The 26,032-nt window shown below is 39.3% G+C and overlaps 1 protein-coding gene across 4 annotated transcripts; it reads right to left on the bottom strand.

Moving 5' to 3' along the window:
- Nucleotides 1–282: 282 nt before the first annotated feature.
- trip10a (thyroid hormone receptor interactor 10a) lies at nt 283–25,695 on the bottom strand. 4 transcript variants are annotated; one of them, XM_042504599.2, is made up of 16 exons: nt 25,370–25,695; nt 15,831–15,946; nt 15,274–15,330; nt 14,679–14,826; nt 13,016–13,078; nt 12,468–12,572; nt 12,247–12,375; nt 10,494–10,640; nt 10,171–10,359; nt 6,761–6,925; nt 5,486–5,509; nt 4,739–4,848; nt 4,352–4,484; nt 3,406–3,494; nt 3,193–3,326; nt 283–1,818 (listed from the first exon to the last, which is right to left on the bottom strand). In XM_042504599.2, exons 1-16 carry the CDS (start codon nt 25,391–25,393, stop codon nt 1,667–1,669), a joined length of 1,785 nt encoding a protein of 594 aa, XP_042360533.1. In that variant the 5' UTR covers nt 25,394–25,695; the 3' UTR covers nt 283–1,666. The 4 variants fall into 4 exon arrangements, with proteins under 4 accessions (XP_042360533.1, XP_087947363.1, XP_042360534.1 ...); XM_088091237.1 differs by lacking the exon at nt 6,761–6,925; XM_042504600.2 differs by lacking the exon at nt 5,486–5,509.
- Between the last annotated feature and the right edge of the window lie 337 nt (nt 25,696–26,032).

The following is a 26,032-nucleotide window of genomic DNA, read 5'->3' on the forward strand; positions in this document are numbered from 1 at the left end:
AGGCCTAATAATAAAAAAAGGTCATTTTTTTTGTACAGGTACTTATATAAATATACTTACTGCCTAAAATCCACAAAAGTGAACCAGAAATTGCACAATAAAACAGTCTGGAGAAGAGCATCAGCTCATAACATCACTTGTGGATGTGCTAATGAATTGCACTTTAGGGAGCTATAGTGTGCAGGCCTGTCTTCATCTTTATTTTTAAAACGCCCAAAATACAGTATACCATGTTTGTTTCAAATACTTATTTTCAAGTCAAGAAATGACATAACCACTTCAAACTTTAAAATGTGCTTTACATTTATTAAGAAAACAAGACGTCTTATATGCAAAAATGGTTTATATACACAATGCTTGTAAAGAGGAAGGCACCAAAGACACATGAGCAGTTACTGCTTGTTGCTGGCTCCATAACAACATTTAAAAACAGGATGTGGAAAGGACTGAAAGGATGTGAAGTAAATCCAAAACAAGACCTTATTAGCAACATAATTAGAGACTTTTAGTTTGCTCTCACTATGTAACAATCTTTATTTGAATGGTTAAAAAAAACTAATAAGACAATAGTGGTGTCGTGATAACTAAAATATATATTATTTATTACATAAATACAATAGTCTTAATGTAGCACATTTGATGTGTGCATTATTTACTCCCTTTTGTGGCTACAGACAGTCCACTGTGTGTGCAAGGGGGAAAATAACAATCTGAGAATATCCTTAATACAAAGTACAACTTCTGTCAAATCTAAAGATTTTATTCATAGAACATACACATTTGTAATAAATTATTTTTAGTACAATTTTCAGGTTGTTACTATTAGAAAACACCTGCTATATATATCCTTGTTACTGCTATAGATTGAAAATGGACCAAATGATGATATGGCTGCGATTGTCTGAACATTAGAGCGTGTGTACGGTTGTGTGCATGTGATGTACCACAACGGGGGAGCCATCTACACATTTGGTCTCACAAATAGCTGAAAACCAAAAGTGAAGCATTCTCCCCGAACCTCGCTCGTCCCCCGGGGACAAAATAATCTGAAGTCCAACCATGAAGCAAAGTGACGGTGCCATTCATCTTCACAAGTGCTAGTAATGCTAGAAAGTGGCACGCGTGAGTCGAATGAGAACTGCAGGTCAGTTTTTAACTGGAAAAAAAAGTAAACAGGTGAGGTAATGTCCTCCTAGATTTTACTGGTATTAACACTCAGTGTAAAGATGGCAGCAGCACTCATCTTCCTCCTTCTCCTCCTCTACTTCTTCCCCTCACATTCAGAAGATAATGCCTCATTAGGCTGCGGAACGAGGAGAGCACTCGTACCATGATGGTGCCTAAGATTCATGCAATCATGTTTTTTTTAACCAAAACCAGAAAATTATTGTGACATGATATCAAAAAGTGAAATCATTTTGTGGTTTAGGTGGCTTAGGTAACAAGGATGACAATAATGTAATGTAAGCCATGAGGAACATACCTTCAGCGCCATTTCTCTGCCCATTTGGGGCACCTCTCTCAAGAAATCAAAGCACCTTATCTGGATCCTCCTGGATACACCAGTGGCCCCGCCCATAGTGCTTTGGCTTCTTTACGATTGGTCCCGTAGGAAAAACTGCATACAGTTTGGTAACGTGATCCTCTCTTGCTCCTCATTTGTCTGTCATTTGTTAAGGTTGATGGTGACATAAGATGTAGGTATGTAGCCCTCGTCCCCATTGTTTCTACGGACACGGGTCCAGCCATCCCCTTTGTCCTCCTCTACCACGGCCAGCACCTCACCCTCCTGCATAGAGATGGTCCCTTCACTGGCACCTGAGAGAGAGAGAGACAAACTAGATGGTACCAATATCCCTGTTGTTTTGTCCTTGAGTGTTTTGCATGCAAAGCCATAGAAAAAAATCTGGGACTCGTGATATGGTTTTGATCTTGCTCCTCATGCAGATTCCCGAAATCGTTTCCTCCCTATTTGCTAAGTAACAATATGGTCAGAACTACAGGGATGTGCACAGGTATTTGCTCAAGTTGCCTGAGCAACAGCACATTTGCCTTCTTTGGCAAAATGTTTTATTTTTTCTGATGTGAAAGAGGAGTCAATGTAGCCCATATTAACAAAAGTGAGACCAAAACAACATGACACAAAGCAATGTTTCTTAAACCCTCATGTGACACCGTTGTTGCAAACCCTTGAACGATCTGGTGGGTTTCAGTCTTTTTAAGTTGTGAAAATGAGTAAGGAAAAATGGCTTCACCCTTTAATACCTGGATCGACATCACTTTTCTTGTGCTGCACTGAAATGTCTTTCACAAGCACTGATTCCTTTCTGTGCAAATTGGTTTAAATTCTTTCAAAAACATGTGACAAAAGGCAATGAGCAACTTGACAACAAACTGACACACAAATTGCAAAAAAAGTAGATCTAAAACATATTTTTAAAATGTTCAGAAAAAAATATTTATAATTATCACAATTCTGTATTTAAAAAAATGTTATTAAATGCAAAATACATTATATGTTTAAAACATTATATATCTGAAATATTTTACAGAATTATAATTTTTGAGCCGGTGGTTTTTTATGAAAATTTCAATCAATAACAGAGTTTATCACATCTGTGCATGACATTGTCAGTTTGTTTCATCTCTAACATAATGTCGAAGAAAGTGCTGTTCTTTAAAGGGGCTAACTCCAGACGCATCAGTTCAGAGAGCGTTTGGAGAGCCTGTTGCTCAAGTAAAATACTTGATGTAGCTAAATTAAAATATGGGATGATAAGGCCAGAAAATATGTTCATTAAATCCCATATGACATTGAAATTGCCCTTCTTTCAGGTTAGAACAACATCCTCTCAAAAAGTCTGGGGATCTCCCTGCAGAATTACAGAGCATGAGGTATTTGCCTATCAAAAGGCAAGCGGCTATAATTTGGGAAAATATGTACGCCCTCAAATGATAAAAATTTAAAAATACACTAATTTGTTACTGCCAAATAGCACCCCTTGCTAATAGCACTTCCATGTAGATTGCTCCTATTCAAAGAAATAGTAAATCAGAAAAAACCTCTCCTTCAACCTGGTGAATTCCAAACCGATAGCTGAGGTTTAAAGGAAAACTGATTTTTTCATTAAGACATTCAGTCAGAGAATATTTTTCATATATCCCAGTCAGCTAAAACAGCCTGTGACATACCAGGAAAGCTGTACATGGCTGTGCATTTCCCAATAGGAGTGGTTAGTTCCTCATCCTCAAAGTCATCATCAAACTCAGCGTAGATGGCCTGGGAGGGATCAGGAGTGCTTTCATCGGAGTGAGCTCCATCAGGGCTGGAGAGAGAAAAAAAAAACATAGGTTTCCTGTGCACATCATTTTGCCAAACAAACTATTAGTGGAAGTTTGTGTTACCTGAGTACATCGTGAGCGCCGTTGTTGTTGAATGTGTGAGTTTTATAGCGCAATGTGTCGCCTCGACCTCCTGCCTCAGCCAGCCAAGTCTACAGAGCAGAGCCACAGCGAAGATGAAAAGGAGACATATCTTAAATACTGTTTATGGTGATGCATTGTGTAGAATGTTATTCTTTAGTTTATAATCACCTAAAAATAAGACATGTTGTGTTTTCATTACCTCAGAATGAGTTGTTTTTATCTAAATAGGGAGCGGGTCCTCATGCACAGAGTCCGCCATGTTTCACTACTATGTTTGTAGAGTAGCTCTGAACGGACAAACTAAACACTGGCTCTAGACATTTCATGCATTCAGCCTATGTGGGATTAATTTTTTTTTAATTTTTTTTACACGTAAAACTGCTTTATTCAGTATTTTTACTGGTTTAAATCACAGACTGTGTGTTTTGGAGGGGGTAAGACCTCTGTAGATCATTTGGCTCCTGATAAAAACCTCCTGAATGTCTGGATCTTAAGTTATCAGAGACAAAAGTGAACACACATTAGTAGGTGCTGGGCAAGCAGACAAACATCAAAAGAGAAACACAAATTTGTAAGGTTAAACTGCTTTATTCAGTGTTTTTATTGGATTTAATCACTAGGTTTGTTTTTTGTTTTTTGTTGGGTTTTTTTTTTTTTTTTGGAGAGGAAGAGACCTCTGTGAATAATTTGGCTCCCAGTAAAAAAATCCTAAACAAGGAACACTGAAAAAATTCTAACTGGGAGAAGCTTCAGCTGGCTGCACTATACAATTCTCACTGCTAGATGCCATTAAATCCAGCAAGATCTAACGCACTGTCAGATTCACTTGTGTAGTGCAATATCACATAAAATGGCCCATTGGGCTCACCTCACAATGGTAAATCGTGACTTTATAATATGAATTACAAACAGAGGTCAGGATTACCTCATACTTGTTGAGCTCTCCTCTGAGCCGCTCTATATTCTGGGATGTCTGGCTGATTTGAGATGCCAGACTAGCAGGGTCTCCCATTTGAGGATTTTTCTCATAAACATCTTTCATTTTCCCCAGGGCCTCACTAAAAAGAGAGAGAGGGAGGGAGAGGAACAAGGGAGGAAGGAGGGGGTGACTTTCAGTAGAAATCAGTTCCCTGCAGAGCTCAGAGCTGAGTAAACAATTCAAACACTCACACAGACACCACAGAGATATATACACACAGATGTGCTCTGCATGAATATGATATCCACACTCCCACCAGGGGAGTTCTAACAGAGATGGTTATTAATACGCAGAAGGATACCCACGTATACAAACAAACGCTCACACACACACCTCTGATCTACTTCTTTTTGCAGCTCTTTGCAAATTTCCTCTAGCTTCTGTTGTAACCTCTTCCTGCGCTGCTCTGGAGGAAGATGCGCGAAGTCCTCTGTCACTGTAGGCTGCAAGAGTTCACAGGAAGGGGCATGTTAACACTGAACTTTGTCTTGCACTTCACAGTTTCATAATGACTGTAACCATGGAGAAGAAACAGACACCTCAGGAGGGACATGGAACCTGCGGTTTGAGTTCAGCTCAAGGGGAAATGTTTAACCGACACAACACTAAATCTCCTGGTTACACATTTGTTAGGCTTATTAATGTGACGTCAGCTCATACACAACAGTGAGCTGAACCCAAAACCAACAAATGTGAGGTAGAAATCTCTCAAAACTTCATATTAGCTTATTTTTTTATGTTTGGGAAATGAAATCTTGAACAGAAAAAGGGGACCCAAGAAAGTGCAGAGACTAATTGAGGCAATTTTGAAATTTGTTTCCTCTTGTGTAACCACGAACGCCTCCTTTGCTCCACCACCAGGTGGCCACCTCTTCAATACAAATTCAAGTGGACAAACCCTTTGCGGCATAAAATCATCATAGATGCTGCAAGTTCAGTCATTTAATCACATAAAGTACAATAGAGCTTTTTGAAAGGGAAATTATTTTTGATAAGATGAGCTCTTGTAATGAAAAGGTGGTCATTTTTATGTGTCACACAACAGAGTCCCTCACACCAGCTTTGTGATGTTCGTATTACCATCATCCTCTCTGGAGTGAACTTCTGAGGGGAAAAAGAAACAGTATGTTTATGCACAAATCTCATAAAAAAATGTTTTTGAAGTGGTTCTTGCTTTCCTCACTTCTTACATTTTTAACATGTATAAATAAAAGGTCCACTGTGAAGGATTTAGGGGGACATATTGGCAGAAATGGAATAAAATAAGTATGTTTTCTTCAGTATTTAATCACCTCAAAATATGAACTGTTGTGTGCTACACAGGCAGCAGGTCCTAGTCAGTGGAGATCACCATGTTTCACCACCATGATCCTACAGAAACCCAGAGTTGACAAACCAAACACTGGGTCTAGATAGAGCCATTCGTGTTTTCATGTCAGCCAACACAGTGGCTCAAAAGACAGAGCGGGTCGTCCACTAATCGAAAGATCAGAGGTTCGATCACCAAAACTCCAGTCTGCATGGTGAAGTACACTTTAGCAAAATACTGAACCCCAAATTGTGTCAATGTCTAAAACTGAAGCAGATGGAGCCTTGCACCACAGCCTTGGCCACCAGTCTGTGAATATGTGCATGAATGGGTGAATGGAACTTGAAGTGTAAAAGTACCTTGAAAGGTTGAACGACTAGAAAGGAGCAAAACAAGTGCAAGGCCATTCAGCGACAAGGTGCACTGTTTTATAATATGAAACTGCTTTATTCCATGTTTTTACTGCTCTGAATCACCAGATCCATTTATTTTGGAGAGAAGGAGACCTCTTCACACAATTTGACTCCCTGTAAATACCTCCTGAACGATTAGAAATGAGGTCAGCACCTTTTAAGTTATCAGAAAAAAAGGTTGAGCACACACTGGCAGGTGCCGGGCTGGCAGCCCATCTGCAATATGCCAAACAGCATAGGAAAAACAAATACTTGTGACATGACACGGCTTTATTTAGTGTTTTTACTGGCTTAAATCACCAGGTCTGTTTAAGAATTAGCTCCCAGTACAAACCTCCTGAGCTATTAACACTGAAGGAATCATAACTGGGAGAAGTTTCAGCTGGTTGCAATCTGAAATCCACACCACTAGATGGCAATAAATCCCCTTAAATCTTACACACTGTTACTTTAAGAAAAGCAAAAGAGCCATTGTGAAATGTAAAATCTTCTACATGACTAAGTGTTGAAAATGTGATTAGTCTTTTTTCAGCTAAGGAATTCAGTCATTCTTGCAAAGGAACACAGGATGATGTGCGAGCCCTGACGAGTGGAGGCCTCCGGGCACCCAAACCTTCCCCTCTGGTGACTCACCGATCTCCTGAGTGTCCGGAAGGAAGAGATTCTGGGTTTGACTGTCTTATTGATCTCCTTCAAACAGTACGACAGGGGATCCCGGCCAAACTTGGGGGAAGGGGGTCCGTTAGCGGGCGAGGGGGCGGGGGGTGTGGAAAAAGGTGGGAGCGTGGAGGGAGAGAGCTGGGGTTGGGGCGAGACCCAAAGTACCAGCACCCGAGCATGAAGTATGCAGGCGGTGTACAGGGAGGGGGGAGAGGGGCATGGAAGGACAGGAAAAAAAGGGAAGACAAGGGGAGGACAAAAACAACATAGTGACAAAGGGAAAGAAAAAGACACCATCAACACCTTAAAGCACACCATGAAGCCAGGAAGAAAACACTGCAGCAAACCCGGCGCACGAGCCAAGAGAGCATGAAAGCACAAACACACATCTGTCTCTTTGGCTCTTATTGACATACAGATTTAAAAAAAACCCAACAAAATTAACACAGCAAGCAACCAACCACGGCTCTTATCGACACGCTGATTAGCAAAAAAAAAGAAAAGACAGCGAGCAACCGACCATGGCTCCTACTCCAGAGCCACAGCAGCCCCACACCCGCAGTCAAACTCAAGCATGGTTGAAGGCTACAGTGAGTCTCAGTGAGGAACAGGGGCAGGAAAACTACACCAAACCAAATTTCAATTGCTAAAGAATTTTTCAAATTTTTTTTACTTGTTTTCATAGCATTACGAATCATGGACTTTTTTTTTTTTTACTCCCCAGCCTCATTTTAGAGATATGGTGATGCTGCCAAGCAGAGGTGTTGACTTCAGCCCAATGATTTAAACTCAAGTCAGATTTGAGTCACAATTTTAATGACTTTAGATTCGACTTGACAGAATCAAATAAAAGTTGCAACTCAACTTGGGCTTAAATGCAGATCACTTGGACTTGAGCCTTTTGACTTGAAAATATTTACCACCTTCCTGCAAGCGAAAAGATTTAAAAGTATGTAAGTTAAAAAGTGTGCCGTAAATTTTCCTTCATTTCCTGAATTAATTAACCATTAACAGTGTTTAATGACACTTAATTCCCCAGATCCACTTAGTTTGAACTAATCCAAAAACATCCTGTTAAGTTGCAGAAGTGAACCATGAAGATTTAACGTTACGTAACTGAGCGCCAGTCTAAAAAAATGACACCAAAATAATGTTGGTATTATACAAAAAACTTTGCAGCGGACAACAAAAAAATCAACTTACAGTATGCAAAACTTCTGGGTCAAAAGTTATAATCAGAGACGCAACAACGTTTAATTCTGTTAAACATCTGAAGTTGCACAAAGAACACGACGACGAAGCGAATATTTAAAGAGTTAGCAAGCTAACGCATTGCTAATGTTACCTCAATAGTTAAGAGGGAAAAAAAGTTTTAGGTAAACTTGCTTTGACAAATAAATACAAATTTTAAAAAGCATTTATGATTTTTGGAAATTTGATACTGACATTACACTCAGTGAGGAGCACTTTATGACATGTTTAGGTCTCGAAACTCAAAGTTAAGGACTTGCATGTCTGAATTCTTACTCCCCAAATGGGTAAAACCAAGCTTATCTAAATACTGACTGCTAAAGATCTATTGCATTTAATGCTCAAATGAGCTAGTGTATGATAAATACTGTGTTAATAATCTTTTGCTTTAAAACAATTCTCACATTTTACAAAGCTTTCTGGTTTGTTTGCAACATCCCGGTGTGTCTACAGTAAGAAACCATGTGATTTTTTTGTCATAATGGCCAAAACTATAAAAATAAGACCTGTTTTATGAGCAAAAAACAAACAAACATTAAGCTGAATGAGCCAACAAAATCATTATGATTCCGTGCAAAAATGCATTTTCACAGTTCAGCCTGTGCTACCCATTGAGCCCGACCTATATACATATTATATCAATTCATAAATCAGTGTTATGGTTATAAATAGGCTCCTTAACTACCATAGAGTTATTTGCGCATATAGATTTTTTGGGACATTTAACCTTGTAGAAAGAGGTTAACTTGAAAACATGCCCACTGTGAACACAGTAAAACCTCTCGGTGTCACCTGTGTGTCTGAGTGGAAAGGTGGGGGTGGGATCTATTAGCTTAATTACACAGGAGGCTGATGTCTTCTAGTCTTCAATAGTGAACATCTAAAACCACACCTACAACAAGGTCCCTTGCGTAAATACTGAGAGCTGTGAGTACAGCACTATCATTACGTGAGCATCAACTGGATATGTGCTACTTTTCTGGAGAGTTATGGGAATCTAAGTACAGGAGAGTGACTAAGAGAGGGAATGTTAAGGGGCCGCATAAACTAAAAAGCTCACTCAAGCCAATATAGTCAGCCTCCTATTCAAACTGCTCTGCAGGCCTAATTGGGAGAGCATGACTGATGACACAGAGCAGTGTGCCACACACATACACAGAACAGGAAGAGTGCACAGCAGAACCCAGCCAGTAAGACATGCAGCGAGAAGAGAGGCGCTGAACAAGCAAACACTGCTGGGGAAGAAAGAAGGGACGTTTAGTGCTGAGGCAGGAGGAGGGGGTGCGTGAGCTGGTTAGTGGTCAGCTACTCATATCAACAGTTCAGTTTTGGACCTCAGCAAGAAGTGCTCCTTTGAGATAAGATCCATGCATTAGTGAAGCACTCCTGACCCAAACAGATTCTGGTGACCAAATTCAAAAACAGCAAGTTTTGGATCTGATCCAGTTTTTCTGACCTGGCAAACCTGGTGTCATCCCAGTGGTTGGTACAAAGATTTTATTGTGGTGAGAGACATAATGCTAGGTTCTGGGCAGTATAATAGAAGCAGTGTGTTTGTGGATGCCTGTAGAGAAAAATTCAATGTTGTTTGGGCCCCGTGCTGATGAAAGCACAAGCACAGCAGAATGCTGACTGCCAGTTGACCTATTGGAAACCACGCTGCAGAAGGAGGGAGGGAGGGAGGGAGGGTGTGTGTGTGTGTGTGTGTGTGGAGGGGGGAGAGGAGGGCAAGGTTTATTCACTCAGGGACAGAGTCATGCAAAGGACCTGTTCTAGAAGTGTTGGGGTGTGTGTGAGTTCATGTATAATATAATGAAAGAGGTTCATGCATTATTTACTGAGCTTCACAGATGAGAAGGTTGTGTATACGTGTGTGTGCAGCCACAACCACAGGTCCATCATCAGTGCTCTCTGCAGAGGGGATTTCCTGGATCCTTCCTGCTGGCTCAGTGACTCAAAAAACATTGCAAGGAGTCACCCACTAATCTGACTGACTGCCCACCTGCAGGTTGTCAAATCTGCTGCTGATAATCATTGATGGGTGGTGGTGGGGGGGGGTCACTTGTGCATTCACTGCACAATTACCACAATGCAAAAAACATGTTTGACTGAGAGGCTGTGGAATGTCCTACCTTACTCTTTTTGCTGAAAAGCCAAAAGTTTTTGCTCTTATTCTTCCCCAGAAGTTCCATGGGGCCTTTAGGCGTGCCCAGGCTGCTGTCAGACGAGGCTCGGTTGATGCCTTGACTGTAGTCCTCAAACTCCACATCTCCAGGACGTTCAAAGCCCGACTTGTTCTGCTCTATTACAACCATGGAGTCCTGCAATAGATGCAATTATGGATAGGAGCAGTCAAGAGCTATTTTCAAACAGATTCACAGTTAAAACAAATGAGTCTGCATTAAGTCATGCTAAACATTAAAATCCATTTCATATTTTTATGAGACAGACTCACATTCCTCTCATTAACATTAGTGCCGGCTTTAGTAATGCCTTCCAGGCACTTGCCGATGATAGGCATCACATGCTTCTCTGTGTCTGAGAACAAGATGTAGCCTTGCGCCAACTTCCGTACTCGCCTCTCATCCAGATCCTGCAGTTTCTAGTAAACACAAAACAACAGTTGCTCAGACAGTGCTGTTATTAAGGCTGAGACATTACATAAGACACAATACAATATGCATCTCAATATTGAGCGGAAAGTTTAGTTTTTTACGATTATTAAATAATAATATAATGAAAACTTCAAAGCTGAATACTTAACCCGCAAAATGACCAAATGACCAGCTGCCAGGCTTTTAAAGAGGACCATGAGATGTGATCACATAACTCCTGTTTTGGACTCTTTACAATGGCTCCCACTATGTTTTCAAATAGATTTTAAGGTTTCACTGTTTACTTTTATTGCCCTTTATGGCCTCTACTTTGAGATCTTAGGGAAGGGGTCTTTTGTCTTTTCCAGAGGCCTGGCTGAAAACTTAAGGGGACAGAGTGCTTTGAGTCAGGACCCCGAGGCTCTGGAACGAGGAAATCAGGTTGGCTGAGTCAGTGATCTCTTTTTAAGTCTCCTCTTAAAACATATTTTTATCTGAGAGCCTTTCTTCATGTTACTTGAGTTTTAATTTCCTTTGAACTGTCTATTGGTCCTTGGTTTTTCTAGAACAAATTGTTTTTCAACTCTTCTTTTAAAACCTGTTGCTTTTATGACTTGTCTGTTTTAATATGTTTTTTTTTTTTGTGAAGCACTTTGTGAAGTTGTTTTGAAGAGGGCTCTATAAATACATTTTTATTATTTCATTATATTATATTATTTGTATATCAATTACTCACTGTGTGTTACCCTGCATTCTTGAAGACAACTTTGTTTTTCCCACATGTCTCCACAGTGAACGAAAAACATTGTTGATGAATTGAAGTAAATAGGGGTTACGTTTAACAACAGCAAAACTATATTAAAACATCTATTAACAAACTCTCAAGTCTTATTTATCCAGTTGTATGCACAGTACTTCCCAAACACATGCATTTGTGTTAAAACATAACTATTTAAAACAAGTCAGTACAGTCTCATGTATGGCTGAACAGCCTGCTTGGTCATGCATGTATGTCTGAACGGTGATTATATGCATGTGCATGCTCAGGCATGCTCAGGGCATGCGACTTATAAACAGATTAGAGTATTAGAGTTTTTAGTAAAAGTGTATGTGTCTAGGAAGTACTGAGCTTACGACAGGATAAATGAGACTTGGATTATACTGCACAAGTTGTGTGAGAGAGCAGTGAATGAATGTTATGGGCTGTTAGATGCAGCTTCCTTTTTATTTCAATTCATGAAGAATATTCACCATTTTGGATTCAATGTAACACGCCCCGAGTAAGTGACATACAAATAGTCATTTTTTGGGTGAAGTATTCTTTAAAGCATGTTGACAGGTAAAGTAAAATTAAACAATTTACCCGAGGAGTTCATCTCTGGCTTTGAATCAATATTAGTGCAATTTTTATTTCAGAAATCTAAAAATCTAAAAGTCAGTGTAAACTGGCAAAATGTAAATGATCCACTATGTGCACGTAGTACTAAAAATTATTAGAGTTCAGTGTAAAAATGTTGGTAACATAGCAATTTATATTGCAATATGTCATTCAAGTCATTTATCACTTCATTGAGGGCAGTTATAGTGTCATGTTGCCTCGTGTTATTCACTTACATTGAAAATAAGTGGCATATCAGTAAAATAGAACTGGTTCTGCTCCTTGTTGTACTTCTGAAGCTGAGCAGCGTAGTCGTTTTTGCACTCCTCCGCTACATGTGCTCTCATATGAGCCTGCTGTTTGGCCTGAAACCACAAAAACAGCAAACAGGTCAACCAAGTGGATCTGATTATACTTTTATTATATAGCCCTTCAAATGAAGAATCCCCCTTTTTACTTTTTCAACGTCTGCCTTTGTGGCATTGATGTCTTGATCAGTCTTTTCTGCATACTGTGCTGCCCGCTCCGCTTCTCTCCACTCCCTCTCAAAGCGCTTTTTACTCTGAAAAGAAAAGATGTAAGGGAAAAAAAAAGAGAGAAAGCCTGTGTTAAGTTCAATCAGCTAAGTGCCTGAATGAAATATGAGAAGGTTCTTCTATTTTGAGCAAAGCATTTTTCACTGTCTTTCTAGAAAGACGGATGGGGGAGGGAACATCTCCAATCATAACTTAATAGGTCTTGGACTGATGATATGAGTCTAAAATGGGGAACAGCTTTCTGATCTGTCCACCCGCTTTACAAATATAGCCAAATGACTTTGGACATGAAGTCATTTGCTTACGGAGAATTTTCCCCATCTTTTATAATGAACACAACACAAAGACTAAAGAGGCTCTAAAAAATATCTAACAGCTTTGCTTATCACAAAAAATGTAAACATGACACATTAAAAATGATGGATGCCTCCTCGAGAAAAATCTTTTAAAAATCTGTGTCTAGACTTACACTGTCGAGCTGCTTGTAGGTGCTCTCCAAACTCTGCTGGGCCTTCTTGGCCTCCATCAGATACTGCAGACATTCATAAAAATAGACCGAGTGAGAGGAGGGGAGGCGGGTCAGATGACAGAAAGAGAGACAGCCATGTGCAGGGGCAGACACTGAATAAACAATGACCTCCAAAAGTAAGACAACATAACAGACAAGAAAACAAATACCAGAGTGTCTGTCTGAGACATCACGTCTGCAGTGAGAGCCTGTACACGGCTGCAGTGTTTTTTTTTGCAGTTTAAGTGGGACAGAGCCAATGCATTCCTCATAGAGAAATGGCACACCACCGATCAGACCATGCCTCCCCCTGGAGACACTAAGTAAGGCCTCCTTCCTGCCACAACAGTGAGATCTCCCCATCTCCACTCCTCCTCTAGATCTCCCTATATTCTCCTCCCATGAACACTCCTCCTCAGCAGTGTGTGCTGTACACTCCAATTGGAAATCTCATTAGGCATGGCCTTAAATGTTACTGACTATGGTATGCAGGCACAAACTAAATACTCTCTACAACGATTAGTCAGTTTATCAATCGAAAATGAATCTACAATTGTGTTTTAGAGGATACACAAAGGATATTCCTTATCACTAAGTTCCCCGATATTTTAATTTAAGTTTAAATTTAGACTAGGGTTAAACGATATAACTTGAAACCATATACTGTGTCCTGATAATTAACGGTTATCGTACCATGGACATTTGCTTATCTATGGTATAGGGAGAAAAGTGCAACCAGCCAGAGAATTTAGCCAGGGTGTGCCCATCTCCTTTCCTCCTCAACTTCCTGTCAGACTTTTAGCACATATTTTTTTCTTTAAAATTTGTTTTCATGTTTTAACCATAATAAAGTGTTGATTCGACCAAAAACAAAAAAGCTTGTTTTCATTCCTTCAAAAGTGGTTGTAACTGATAATAATAATAATAAAAATAATAATGTAATACCATGAATCAATAATAATTTCTTAGACGGTTATCTGACGGTAAACATTTCATACCACTGCATCCCTAACTAGCTGACTAGTATAAACTAAGAAAACACTCCGAAAACAGTCAAAATTGAGCAAAACTTATTAAACATTGTCTGAAAAATACTGCAGATATTATAAAGGCTTTTTGAAATCACTAATTGCATTTTTTAATAACCAAAAATCATATTTTAAATGCAGCCAAAACATGACACTTTACACACTATCCTACAAAACATGATGACAACTAACTAAATAAAAGTTAACAAATAACATTCATTCAAAGAAATATTTTTTAGGAAAATAAATATTTACAAAGTGTGCCTGATACTCACTATGGCAATTTCATTGCGTAAACTCAATCACATAAAATAATTAAATAAGTTCTAGAACTGATATTTCTGTAGTCGACTGATGAGGTGGCAACAATAAATGGACTAGTCGTGCACAGGATAGACAACTACTGCAACAAAGGCTGTGGGAAATTTTCGATAAGTTGCCTTTTAAAAAGAAGCCTGAACTCAGTGTGTTACATTTTTAGTCTCAACACACCACATTATCTATGGACATGTCAAATTCAACATGTTTTTTTTATACACGGGGCTGTAAAGATGGACTTAAACCAGCCTGACACGATGCACTCCTTGCCCGCTCACCGTCTTTCGTTCCTGCTTTAACTCTTGCAGGTACTTGGTGAGATCAATGCAAATGTTCATCATCATGTTCTCAGCAATCAGCTCCCTCTGCCCCGCGTAGTCGTTCGTCTCATTCAGGATGTCCAAAAACGACTGGTAGCTGGACAACCTACCATTTAAGAGGAGGAGAGAGGAAAGGGTAGCACAATAAGAACACAGTGATGAGACCACTGATAAGATGATAAATACACAGGCTCAAAGAGCAGTCAGCAGTGGACGCCAAGTCATAATAAGAAGCTCATGATTTCCTTGTTCCTGCTTCCTTCTAGGGGCATTTAGATGGCTTCAAAAGCAGCCCCCCCCCCGCTACAGCACGAATGAAACTAATGAGAGGGCATTTCCTAAATGTGATATTATTGGCTGTTCAGTTCTGTTTTTGTTTGTTAGTTTCTCCTAGTGAGAGCTTAAAAAGCTACTAGTGTGTAAGTGAAAATCTAAACTGACCCAGGAAGCAGAATTCTAGTTGCCACAGTTTCTCAGCTGAGTAAATACTGAACCTAAAAACATCCAATAATCAATCTATCTGTGTTTAAAGACATGCTTTACAATGGATCACCTGCACTCTGGTTCATCTTTGCTACTTCGTTTCAGGTTGTATTTCTTTGAAAGGTTCCTGTGGACAGAAAAGAAGAAACCTTACTATATTTAACTATTTTTACACAACCACTGAGCTTTTTATACAATTGGATTAAAAACAGCAGTCGGTTTATATGAACATATTAAAATAGCTTTTCTTCCTTCTTTCACTCTTTCTTTCTCTCTCTGACCACATCCTGTCTATCATGTGCCAGTCTGCTCCCACTTCCTCTCCTCTCCAGCAAAGCTCAGCACTGCAACAGATGTAGGCCCGCCTGGAGACTGGGAGACAACTGGGAGAGGACGCAGCGAGAAAGAGGGAGAGAACGAGCACCCTGCAGCTGGAGAATGAGGCCAGTGTTTCACAGACAAGTTCGATTCTGTCTCCAATGTAGTCATAAGATCCCACAAACATTTCATAAACAGCCTTTCAACATGCAAACACAAGCAAACACACACATGCTGGCACAGGCTGCTTTGCACTCGCACACAAAGCATTTGAGGCAGACAGCGAGGGAGAACAAGAGCTAGCCCTACCTCAGTTGTTTGGCATAGTTTTGCTCAATCTCTGTCCTCTCTTTCACAAATTTCACATACTTCTCCACCAGCTCCAGGCCAGACTGAGTGTGCTTCTCAATGATGTCACATTGGTCCTGGAGAAAGAAGCACATAAGGGGAAAGATATTAAGCCAACACGTGTTAACTTCTGGGTAATAACTGGGATATTTCTCTGGTTGAGTTTGAGGTCATCTAAATGAATCTTAAAATGGAAGGCAATAAACTAAACACACTGACGCCTGTTCCCGCATGTTGGATTCCACGGATGCTCTCCACATGTGCACAAAATCTTGGCAGTAATTTTGAAACTTCCGCTCAGCTTTAAATCTCAAGACACCCGAGTCTTTAACAAGAGAAGGCAGTCCAAGGACACAGGGTCATGACCAGTAACGGCTGCAGAATTTTTTTTACAGAGGTGGCCATATGGGGCCACTGAAAATTTTGGGGTGGCAAACCAAAACCAAAAGGCATATTTTGAGTGTATGCTCCTTTTTCATCATTCTGTGTTCCCTCTCTTCATTTGGATATTTTTGCAGGTCCATGAAGGCAGCGAAGGTAGAACTCATCATTAGCTCTTTATTTTTCCCCAGCAGCAGTGCATCTGGTGTTCGACTGCTCCGTCTGTGCCCAGAGTATGCTCTGCGTTTCAAGAGTGTGGTGCAATGATAAAGAAATGGTATACCTATATTCCAACAGTGCTTCAAATGAACTAGCCCTGCTCCAAAAATAGGAAATCAATATGTGGCAGCAGATGTTTTAGACGTGGTGGGCCGCCACAAATCACAAATAAATAAATAAAAAATGTGTTATGGATCTGAATATAATTGCTTGATTCATTCCTTTTCCTTAAAAGACAAATATACAGCTCCTAATTTTAAGGAGTACATTGATTGTGAGAAACACAACAACAAGCCTTCTCAAGTTTAGGGAAGACTAGTGCATACCAGGACCCATTTTCATTCTGATATCTTGAGATGAGAGTTCAAGAGACCCTTTAGAATATGGCCACGTGGATCATTTTTTAGCCCCCTTCCCAACAAGCTTTGCAGACATGGTTGGTACCATAGACAAAGACTGTATATAAATATAGACAAAGCATCTCCACTTACTCCCACTATACAAAAATGAGGCCGAAATATCCCAGATGCGGCCACTGACATTTGCACCTGTCACGTCATTTGGAGCCACAGTCTACGCAGTAGCCATTTCCAAGTATCAAGTTCCTGCCCAAACATCCATCCAATAAATCTTAAGCAGTGCCATTTAACACGAGCACACCGATTTGCACACAGCTTTCAATCATGTCGTCAAAACTCCTTTTTATATCAGCAAGTAACTAATTAAAACCAAACGTATCAGAAAAACAAACACTTGGACACATCAGGGTAAAAAGAACCACCTTAAATGACAGAAACCATCTTTGGGAAAAATGTAGTAGATATATACTTTAATCTTTTAGTTTGAACCATGTCCCATCCAACATGGAGGGAGCTGGGTGAATGGCCTATATTGCAGCCAGCCACCAGGGCCGATCAAGATGTTTTTGCTTCACTTTTGGGTAGCCAATATGTCGTCCATCTTTATATAAAGTCTATGGTTGGTTCCAATGGATGCCTCGGATTGTCCAATTTCACAAATACCACTACCTCCATGCTAGCTTAGAAAATGACCGTGCAACAGCCTCTTAAAAGACAGTTATGTCAGCCTCCAAATTATTTTCACCAGGAGGAGGCCAGTGGCCCCTTTGCCCTCCTTTGCTCCCTGCCACTGATCATGAAAGGAGTCGCAGGCACCAAACAGGAGGTGCTCTTTTGATGCATATCCCGCTGTATTGAGCAATGCTACAAGAACGACATTAAATAAGCTTATAAATGTAGTTCTTTGACCTATTTCATGACTAGTTTCAGATTCAGAAACCTCTTGCACAGTGCAACAGTATTTTCTGACTTTTCCTTTCCATATTGCAAAGTGTGATAGAGCTATAATGTGCCTGCTTTTCTTCTTTATTTGGTAGAGCACTTTATGACACCTTCAAGCTCAGACAAGCCTGTTAAGAGTGAGAGACGATATCTAAGCCAGTCGTCTCTCACTCTTCACTTTAAACAATTTCGTGATGCTTTCCGCGCTGCTGACTTCAGTACTGAGGAGGGGGCACGTTGAAAGGGGATTGCTGACAAGTTGGGCCATGTTCTTCTGAACCCTTCCTACCCTTCAGGTAAAATACAGACAAGAGACAAAACCCAAATGAATGAGACAATGTTTCACTTAATCACAGAGCACAGTTAAAGGTTAGAGGTCTGCAGTCCATCACCTCAATAAAATCTAACCAAGAAGCAGCGTTAGGGGTTTAATTTAAAGTCATTAATTACGGAGCAGAAGTAACAATGGTCAATACAGCTGACTTACAACTACAGACTTTCCAATTTCCTAAGGTGCTTTCGTTTACACAGATTTTCTTATTAGTTGTAGATGTGCATTTGACTTGCAGGTGGAAATGGTAGAAAAGAATAGTAGTAAACAACCTATAAATACCCAAAAATTAACAATTTATTTATTTATGAATGATTTAGCAGCAGTTGTCTGCAACCAGCCCAACCTCACCACATCAACAGGACACAAGACTACAATTATACACACTGACTGTAAAAAACCTTGAATCTAAGATTAGATTCTTAATTAATGAAATTTCAATGTGCTGCCACTAATGAAAAAGCAATTCAGTGTCAGCCTGTAACCATAAACGCATAAAATAATCAGTGAAGCAGTGGGAATCAAAATACGACTGAAATGCAATTGAACTGGTGAGGAACAATTAAGAATAACTAACTGTAAAGGCAGACACACAGCTGGAACAGTGGCTGTAGGTCGAAGCCAAACTTTGCATCTTCAGAAAATTTCCATAGTCAGACCTTTTATTAGCTCAGAAAGATGCTAAAATACTCACTCACACTTTTATTACCAGCAATTTGGAGTATTGTAATTCCCTTTTATTGGATTACCTAAAAAGTCTAAAAGAGCACTACAACTCAGCGTGCTGCAGCCAGAGTCTTAACTAAAACAAGGAAAGTGGATTACATTACCCTACTGCTTAGGACACTGCACTGACAGCCTGTATCCTTTCGATTTGATTTGAAGTTCTTTGACTTGTTTATAAAGCTATACATGACCTTACTCCTACACGGTCTTTCTTGCCTCTGGATATTAAAATGGCAAGCTCTCTCTGTTTGTTTAAAGTAAATTAAAGACATTTTTATTTTGATGTAAATATTATACACTTAGTTTTTTTTATTTTTAATCATTAATCATTAACCCTGGTGTTTATTTTATTCTGACTTTTGTTTATTGACTTTTTACATTTTATTATTAATAATAATAACAATTATTATCATTATTATTATTATTACAATTATTTACAACAAAGATGCAAAGTGCTTCACAAAAATAAAATGATATACAATTATAAAAGATATTTTATAAGAATAAAATCCTGGGAAAACAGGAGCTACATGAGAGATTTGATTGTTTTGTACTTTTTTTAAAACTGTTTTTGTTTGTTTGTTTGTTTGTTTGTTTAATTTTTAGTCTTGCTAAGTTTTCTTTACCATTGTTAATTTTTTTCCTGTTGTTTCAGTTTTGCCATGTGAAGCACTTTGGGTAGCATTTTATGTTTGAAAGGTTCTGTATAAATAAATTAAGTTGCATAAGGGTAACTTAGAAAGCTGAAACATCCAAATATTTCAGTTCTTGATTATAGATTTTAACTGCGTGACTACATGGTGTTTGTACATTATTTTTGTGAAAAGGCTATGATGGTAGAAAAGGAAAGTTACATACTACACACATCTTTTGATACAGGCATTTTGCATAGATAAGTATTATTTGCATATTCCATTTCAGGACTGCTGATCAGTGTGTGGCAGTGTGTGCAAAAAAAGGTCAACTCCTGTGGAGATTAAAGGTCTGAAATTGTTAGGCAAGCAGTTGTTTTGGGTGTAGCGTCTGTGTAGGTTGGACAGCAGGGAGGTCCCCAAACCTGTACTTTGTCTGCTCCTTATCTCCTCAGTACCTGCCAATGCATCAGTCCCATACACAGCTGCACAATACATTCCTTGTAATATTGATAAAATTTCCCAAACTCAGGTAAGATTTGCTGGACAACTGAACATTCTGCATTAAAGATATGACGGCCAGAATCACAGCTGTCCTTTAATGCCATCCGTCAGTGCTCTTTATGAGGTTCACCCACTGTGATAAATACATCTTTTTAAGAGCGTCAGAATTTTCTCTAAAATCACAATAGCTTATCAGGGAATACTGCGAGCATAGAGACAGAATGAGAGTAGAACGGACATTTATGTTCAAACCAAGGTAGTAGGATGCTCAGAGCAATGACCGTTTTTATGTGTATTGCTGCCGTTGCAACTGTCATAGCGGAGTAACATCTGTATGAATTTACATATAAATAATCTGACTTGCTGAAAGTTGTGATTGAGATTTTGCAGTAATGACCAAAAGAGCAGTGGAGTAGCACATGTTCAATAAGCGATATGTTACATTCACAATATTGCCGACACTGTTATTTCTCTGTTTCTTTTGTTGCCATTAATTGTGTGTTTGTTGAAACATAATGTAACGTTATGCAGCTGCCTCGGAAAAATTAGAGATGTTGTTCAGCGGATGGCTGAGAGGCAGCAGATACAAATATGTGTAGATCCAGCATATTTTTACATTATTATGAGTTGGTGATTGCTGGAACTAGATGACTAACAAGACTAACTAGTATTTTTTTGTTACTATTATTTTGTTTCTGTCGAGTTTGACTGAAGTGTGTTTTACGATTACTCAACAAGGCAAAAAATGTGAAGTTAGTGAGAGAGGAAAACTTTGATTATTGCATTTTGTGAGAAAAATAATGGTAAGAATAGCCCCAAATGGCACTCTCAAACTAGTGAGTGTGACACACTTTTCAATCCCACTGACATTTTTTGTCACAATAACAACTAACAACAACTGCCATTTTCTTATGTAGCAGTCAAATGACCACAGCAAACAGTTCAACATCCCTTCTCTAATTCTATTACTATGATTATGAGGATGCTGTGTCCCAGCGTTGTGCAAAATAAAAAACAGTTTCAGGCGTTGTTGAGTCTCCAGTTTTTACACCACGAAAGAAACAACACACTTTAGTGGCTTATTGTCCTACTGCCTCTTGCTCTAATAGTAAAATAGCATTTTTAATACATTTCACAAGATTATATATGATGGGATGTAGCTGAGTGGATGGAGCTGATTTGGCCCACAATAAAAGATTTAGTTTTAGTTTCACTACAATCTTACATCTTGAATTACAAAGACGTTGTCAAGAAACATATTAATGACTGTCACTTGAAACATATCACCCCTAAAGTAATTCAATATGGAAATACTAACTTCACCAAAGCAAAAGTGAGGTTGATAGGTTTTCAATGTAGTCAGTCCCTGGGAGCCACAGGTGGTCATTTGAGTGGGTCTCAGCAAAACGGAGTGGGTCCCCAATTAAACTGGTGTATTTTGATGAATTCTAGGGTATAAGTCGTGTTTGGTGTTATATGGTTGGAACTATGGTGATAGAATCAGCATCATTTTAATACAAATTCAGAAACTGACCTTAGTAGTAACTGACAACACAGCGGAAGAGACACAAAAACAAAAAGTTTTGCACACTTTAAAACTATGAGAAAATATATATATATATATATATATATATATATATATATATATATATATATATATATATATATATATATATATATATATATATATATATATATATATATATATATGTTCTTGATTACACTTTTTTTTGACATCATATTTGTGTAAGTTGAGAGTTTGCTCAATATACATTCTGCATCCTGTGTTTCTAATGTTGAGAGCATCATTGCTGGAAAATTATGAGCCTTGGATGAACCCACAACTATGTGCTCTTTTATAAATGGCAGAAAAAATCTGATAATCTCTATAAATTAACTCTGACAGTTTGATTCAAAACAAGAGTGCTCCAATTAGAGAAAAGCCATCCTAATTAAAACCATCTTAAAACACATCAAAATAACTTCCAAGGACATAATCATTGTCTCGTCAAACACCAGTGCCTGTCAAACCACTATAATTTAAATCCATCCAAAGCCACAGTGAAAATGATCTTTATAGGTCCCCATAGACTCGTATTGTACTAAAATAATTTTCATAGATCACAAACAGTTTGTATATGAAACTGCTCCTGAACATCTTGTATATTTAAATGGACTTAAAGTGACTTGTGAACGCTTCAAATTTGTAAAAAAAAACCCACTTTATTTTGAAGTAAAGCGAAGCACAAAGTGTTTATTCTAAGGTGTCTTGCAATTAGTTTTAATTCATTCAATGTGTGGACTTTGAACTAATGACTAAGGAGAAGTCTGGACTGCATTGCTGGACCAGTTGGGATCCACTGGTCCAGCTTTTACATATTGTAATGTATTTCTAATAGGAACATTTATCAGCATCTTTCTCGCCTCCACTCATTTTACCATTTTTGATATGTAAGTAGATCTGCCTTGGTAATTATAGAACTTCCAAACATGGAGAGTTATAACCTATTTTTGAGGCTAATATAAGACTGCTACATCATGCTTCAAAATCAAAGTTCTTTGTGTGCATCCAACATGTCTTTTACAATCCATCTTCCAATACTTACAGAGAAAACTGGCATCAAGTGAACACCAAATAACTTCAAAAGGAGTCACCCAGAAAGTCACCGACCTACAAGGCTTGGGTGGATGCTTCACTCCTGAGTCACCCTGTGTTCCAGAAAATTAGGGGCCTGGCCCGACCAGACCTGCCACACTGTGGTTCTCAGGACTGGCCTGGTAGCACTCACTATCACAGCTTAGACACTGATCTTGCACTGTGCAAACTTGTGCCTTAAAATAGCCATTGGATTAACGACAATCAGGACAGATGCCATTGAGCTGACTTGGCCCAAGTGAGGACTCTTCAGACAAACACTAGAATTATGCCTGCGGGGCTTTGTCCGACCAGACAGGTGCGGCTAGAGCCAAATAAACCTTCTGTACAAAGACACTGAATGAATTCATTTATATTCCCACCAACTAAAGAAAGAATGGCAGCTTTTATGTGTAGTTTCCAGTGCGGCAACTTCATGCCACGAACAGGAAAGATAGAGTCTGGCTGATTAATACTGGGGGTACGGATGTTTCTCTGACTCAATCAAAGTAGGGCAAAACTAATTAGGCTGTTGCACCAGCATGGAAAAGGGACCGGGGAAGAGGCCTAGGGGGAGACTCTGTAATGAGGTCACAACCTCCCTATCCTCCTCTTTGCAATGCTCCATTTTACATATCCAGGTTCCCTGAGCATGTGTGAGTGTTTGCAAATGTGTGGCTTTATCACCATGGTACAGTGCTACTGACACAAAACTGTGGCTGTTTGTTATAAGGTGGGATTTTTCAACAGGGTTTGTTTAGATTCTGGATAGTGTCACTACTGTTAGCAGCAATTTACCAGCTGAAGGAGCTGAATTTACAGGGATACTACTTACTTCTACTTCTACTGGCAGAAACTCAATGTATTGTATGATATGTGTGCTTTCTCATAATCATGTGAAAATAAGAACTGCTGTGTTTTTGTTACCAGAATGACACATTTACATCAACATGGGGAGCAGGTACCACAGACGTACGATTAAGAGAACGGATTAAAATGTTGCAGGTGGGACTTCATTCCTATGAAAGCTGCTCAGTGGCACATGGAGCCAAAAAAAGGCTCCATTTCCATGATATGAAATTCCCCGGATGATCAGCGCTGCTTCTGTGTTATTGGGTCCTTAAAACAAGCGCACTAGAAACTTCCACCAGTCGAGCCGGCTACTTTTAGTTTGGTGCTCCGCCAATTTGAATGGGGATAAAATGATTCAATCTTGCGGCTCTTTTAGACCTTCAGAATGTTATCAGACCAAACTGATTAAATCCTGATAGTGATTCACAGACGTCTCTTTCCAAATGTAAGTCTATGGGAAAAAAGTCTTTTTGGGCTTAATGGCACTGCATGATGGGCTTGGGTGAAGTAATTCCAGTGTTTGGCCACTATGGAAATTGGCTTCAAAGCTTGGTGCACTTCCTAGTGGCCTGGTAGGTCCTTATCTCAGGAGTCTGCCATGTTGCACCACAATGTTTCTACAGTAGCCCAGAATGGACAAACAAAATACTGATTCTCGATAGGGCCATTCCTGTTTTCGCATTGGCCACCATAGTTAGCATTCCCTCTGTGTAGAGCCAAAGAGTGTCAGAAAAACACTGATTTGTGATGTGAAATTGCTCTATTAAGTGATTTTATAGGGGTTAAATAACATGGTCAGCTCTGAGAAAAAGCAAGAGATTTAAGTGGATAATTCAGCTCCCAGTGAAAACCTCCTAAACAACAACTGGGAGAGAAGTTTCAACTGGTTGCAATCTGCAATCTTACTGCTAGATGCCACTTAATCCTACAAGTTGCTCCTTTTATTACAATAATGGTCGACTGAGCCCCAATTACAAAAAATTTAAAAAATCACATCCTATAGGTATCTATTTGCACTCAATCCAACAAATGACAGCTTATTTGAAAATGAACATCTCTTGAAATCAGTGTTTGCTGAGTAAATAATCATGTCAGATAGACACATGAGGCAGTTCATCAGTGATGAAGCTTGTTGTCAAGACAAATGACAGCATCTGATTTCATCGCTATGGAAGCAAGGCGTGCCAGCCTGTAAACAGTGAGCCATCCCACTGGGTACAACCCACCTCGGCACGTTTAAAACGCCTTTGTGTGTGCAGAATAAATAACATTCAAGCACCATTTTCAACCTGACATCAAAATATCACTGAAAATTCATAGTAAACAATGTTGTCAGTCACGCGGGACATACAGGTATTATATCTAAAACTAATCGCAAAATAGACATGTTGCCACAATTTTGATTTAGCCTACTTCTAGATGTTTTAAACAGAAGACTATGTGAGTTATGCCTGGCTTTAGAGAGAAAATTACCGCTTTCTTTCCAATGCAATAATAAGTTTTGATTTTATGCAACTCACATCTGTTTGCCTCGTGCACTGCAGATATCCCACTATAAAAACACGGCAGGCAATAACACAGTTAAAAACTAAAGATCCAAACAAAAACAAGGCATCCAATCGATATGCGTGCAAACGTGGATCCATGATTTACTGCTTCACCTTCCACAAGAGCAACATGTTGGGCTTCAGCTGACCCACTCTTTGTTTTAAACTAACCAAACGCTGAGGACAGACACTTGTCCGAAAATGGAACCACGTTCGTGAATGCACCGCTCTGCAGCGTCTCGCCGCCTCTTCAGATATTTATTCCTCAACAACAAGACGTTTAACGACTTTCTCGACAAGCACTGTCTAAGAAATCGCATTATTTTCACACTATACGTATTACTACCACAGCAGACAAAACGAAAGACTCACCCAAAGCTCTGTGCCCCAGTCCATGTTCAGCTTGTCGGCCAAGCTGTCTGAGTATCCCGAATACAAAGAACTTCTCCAAAGTTATCCCAGCAGCTCGGAGGACGGCCCTGGCGAGTCTAATCCCGAGGTGATAAATCAGTCGTAACCACTGCGCACTCCGGTTTAGACTCCTTCAGCAAATAATCTAAACCGGCATCATGATTAGCTAATTAACAAAGGCTGGCAGTCGTTAGTCTAGTTTTATCCAAATATTTTTCATAGCGAAGGAAAGAGGGATAAACTGGCTTTCATATCCGCGTCACTCCCAAATCCTAATTCTTAAAGGGGCAGTGTAGCGAACCACAAGCGACACTGGTCAGAGGACTGTGCTGCATCCTTGCTGTTGGTGTTTTTAGTTTAACCCGGTCCCTGAGCAAGGCATTGACCTCCAGGTTTTTGTTTTTTTTATTTGGGTGCCCTGACATGCATCCTAGAATTTATCATCAATAAACACAGATTACATCTTTAAAAACTGACGCTCGAACACACTCACCCATGAGACAAAAATCACATATGCATATGAGTAAATTTAGAGCTGGACACTTGTTTCTGTACTTACAATCAATTTTAAGTGACTTCTCAAATCGTGAATTATTTATGTTAAATAAGAATACTGTCCTTTAA

Source organism: Plectropomus leopardus, chromosome 18, assembly GCF_026936395.1.
Source record: "Plectropomus leopardus strain MGB_pleo_1.0 chromosome 18, ASM2693639v1, whole genome shotgun sequence".
NCBI classification, from domain to species: Eukaryota; Metazoa; Chordata; class Actinopteri; order Perciformes; family Serranidae; genus Plectropomus; species Plectropomus leopardus.

Excerpts from the sequence above, each read along its gene's own strand:
- trip10a (XM_042504599.2), bottom strand. The coding sequence starts at position 25,393 with ATGGACTGGGGCACAGAGCTTTGG. Across the intron at positions 3,495-4,351 it reads GAGAGCTCAACAAGTATGAG|ACTTGGCTGGCTGAGGCAGG; the intron begins GTAATCCTGACC and ends TCTGCTCTGTAG. Across the intron at positions 3,327-3,405 it reads GGCGCTCACGATGTACTCAG|CCCTGATGGAGCTCACTCCG; the intron begins GTAACACAAACT and ends TTCTCTCTCCAG.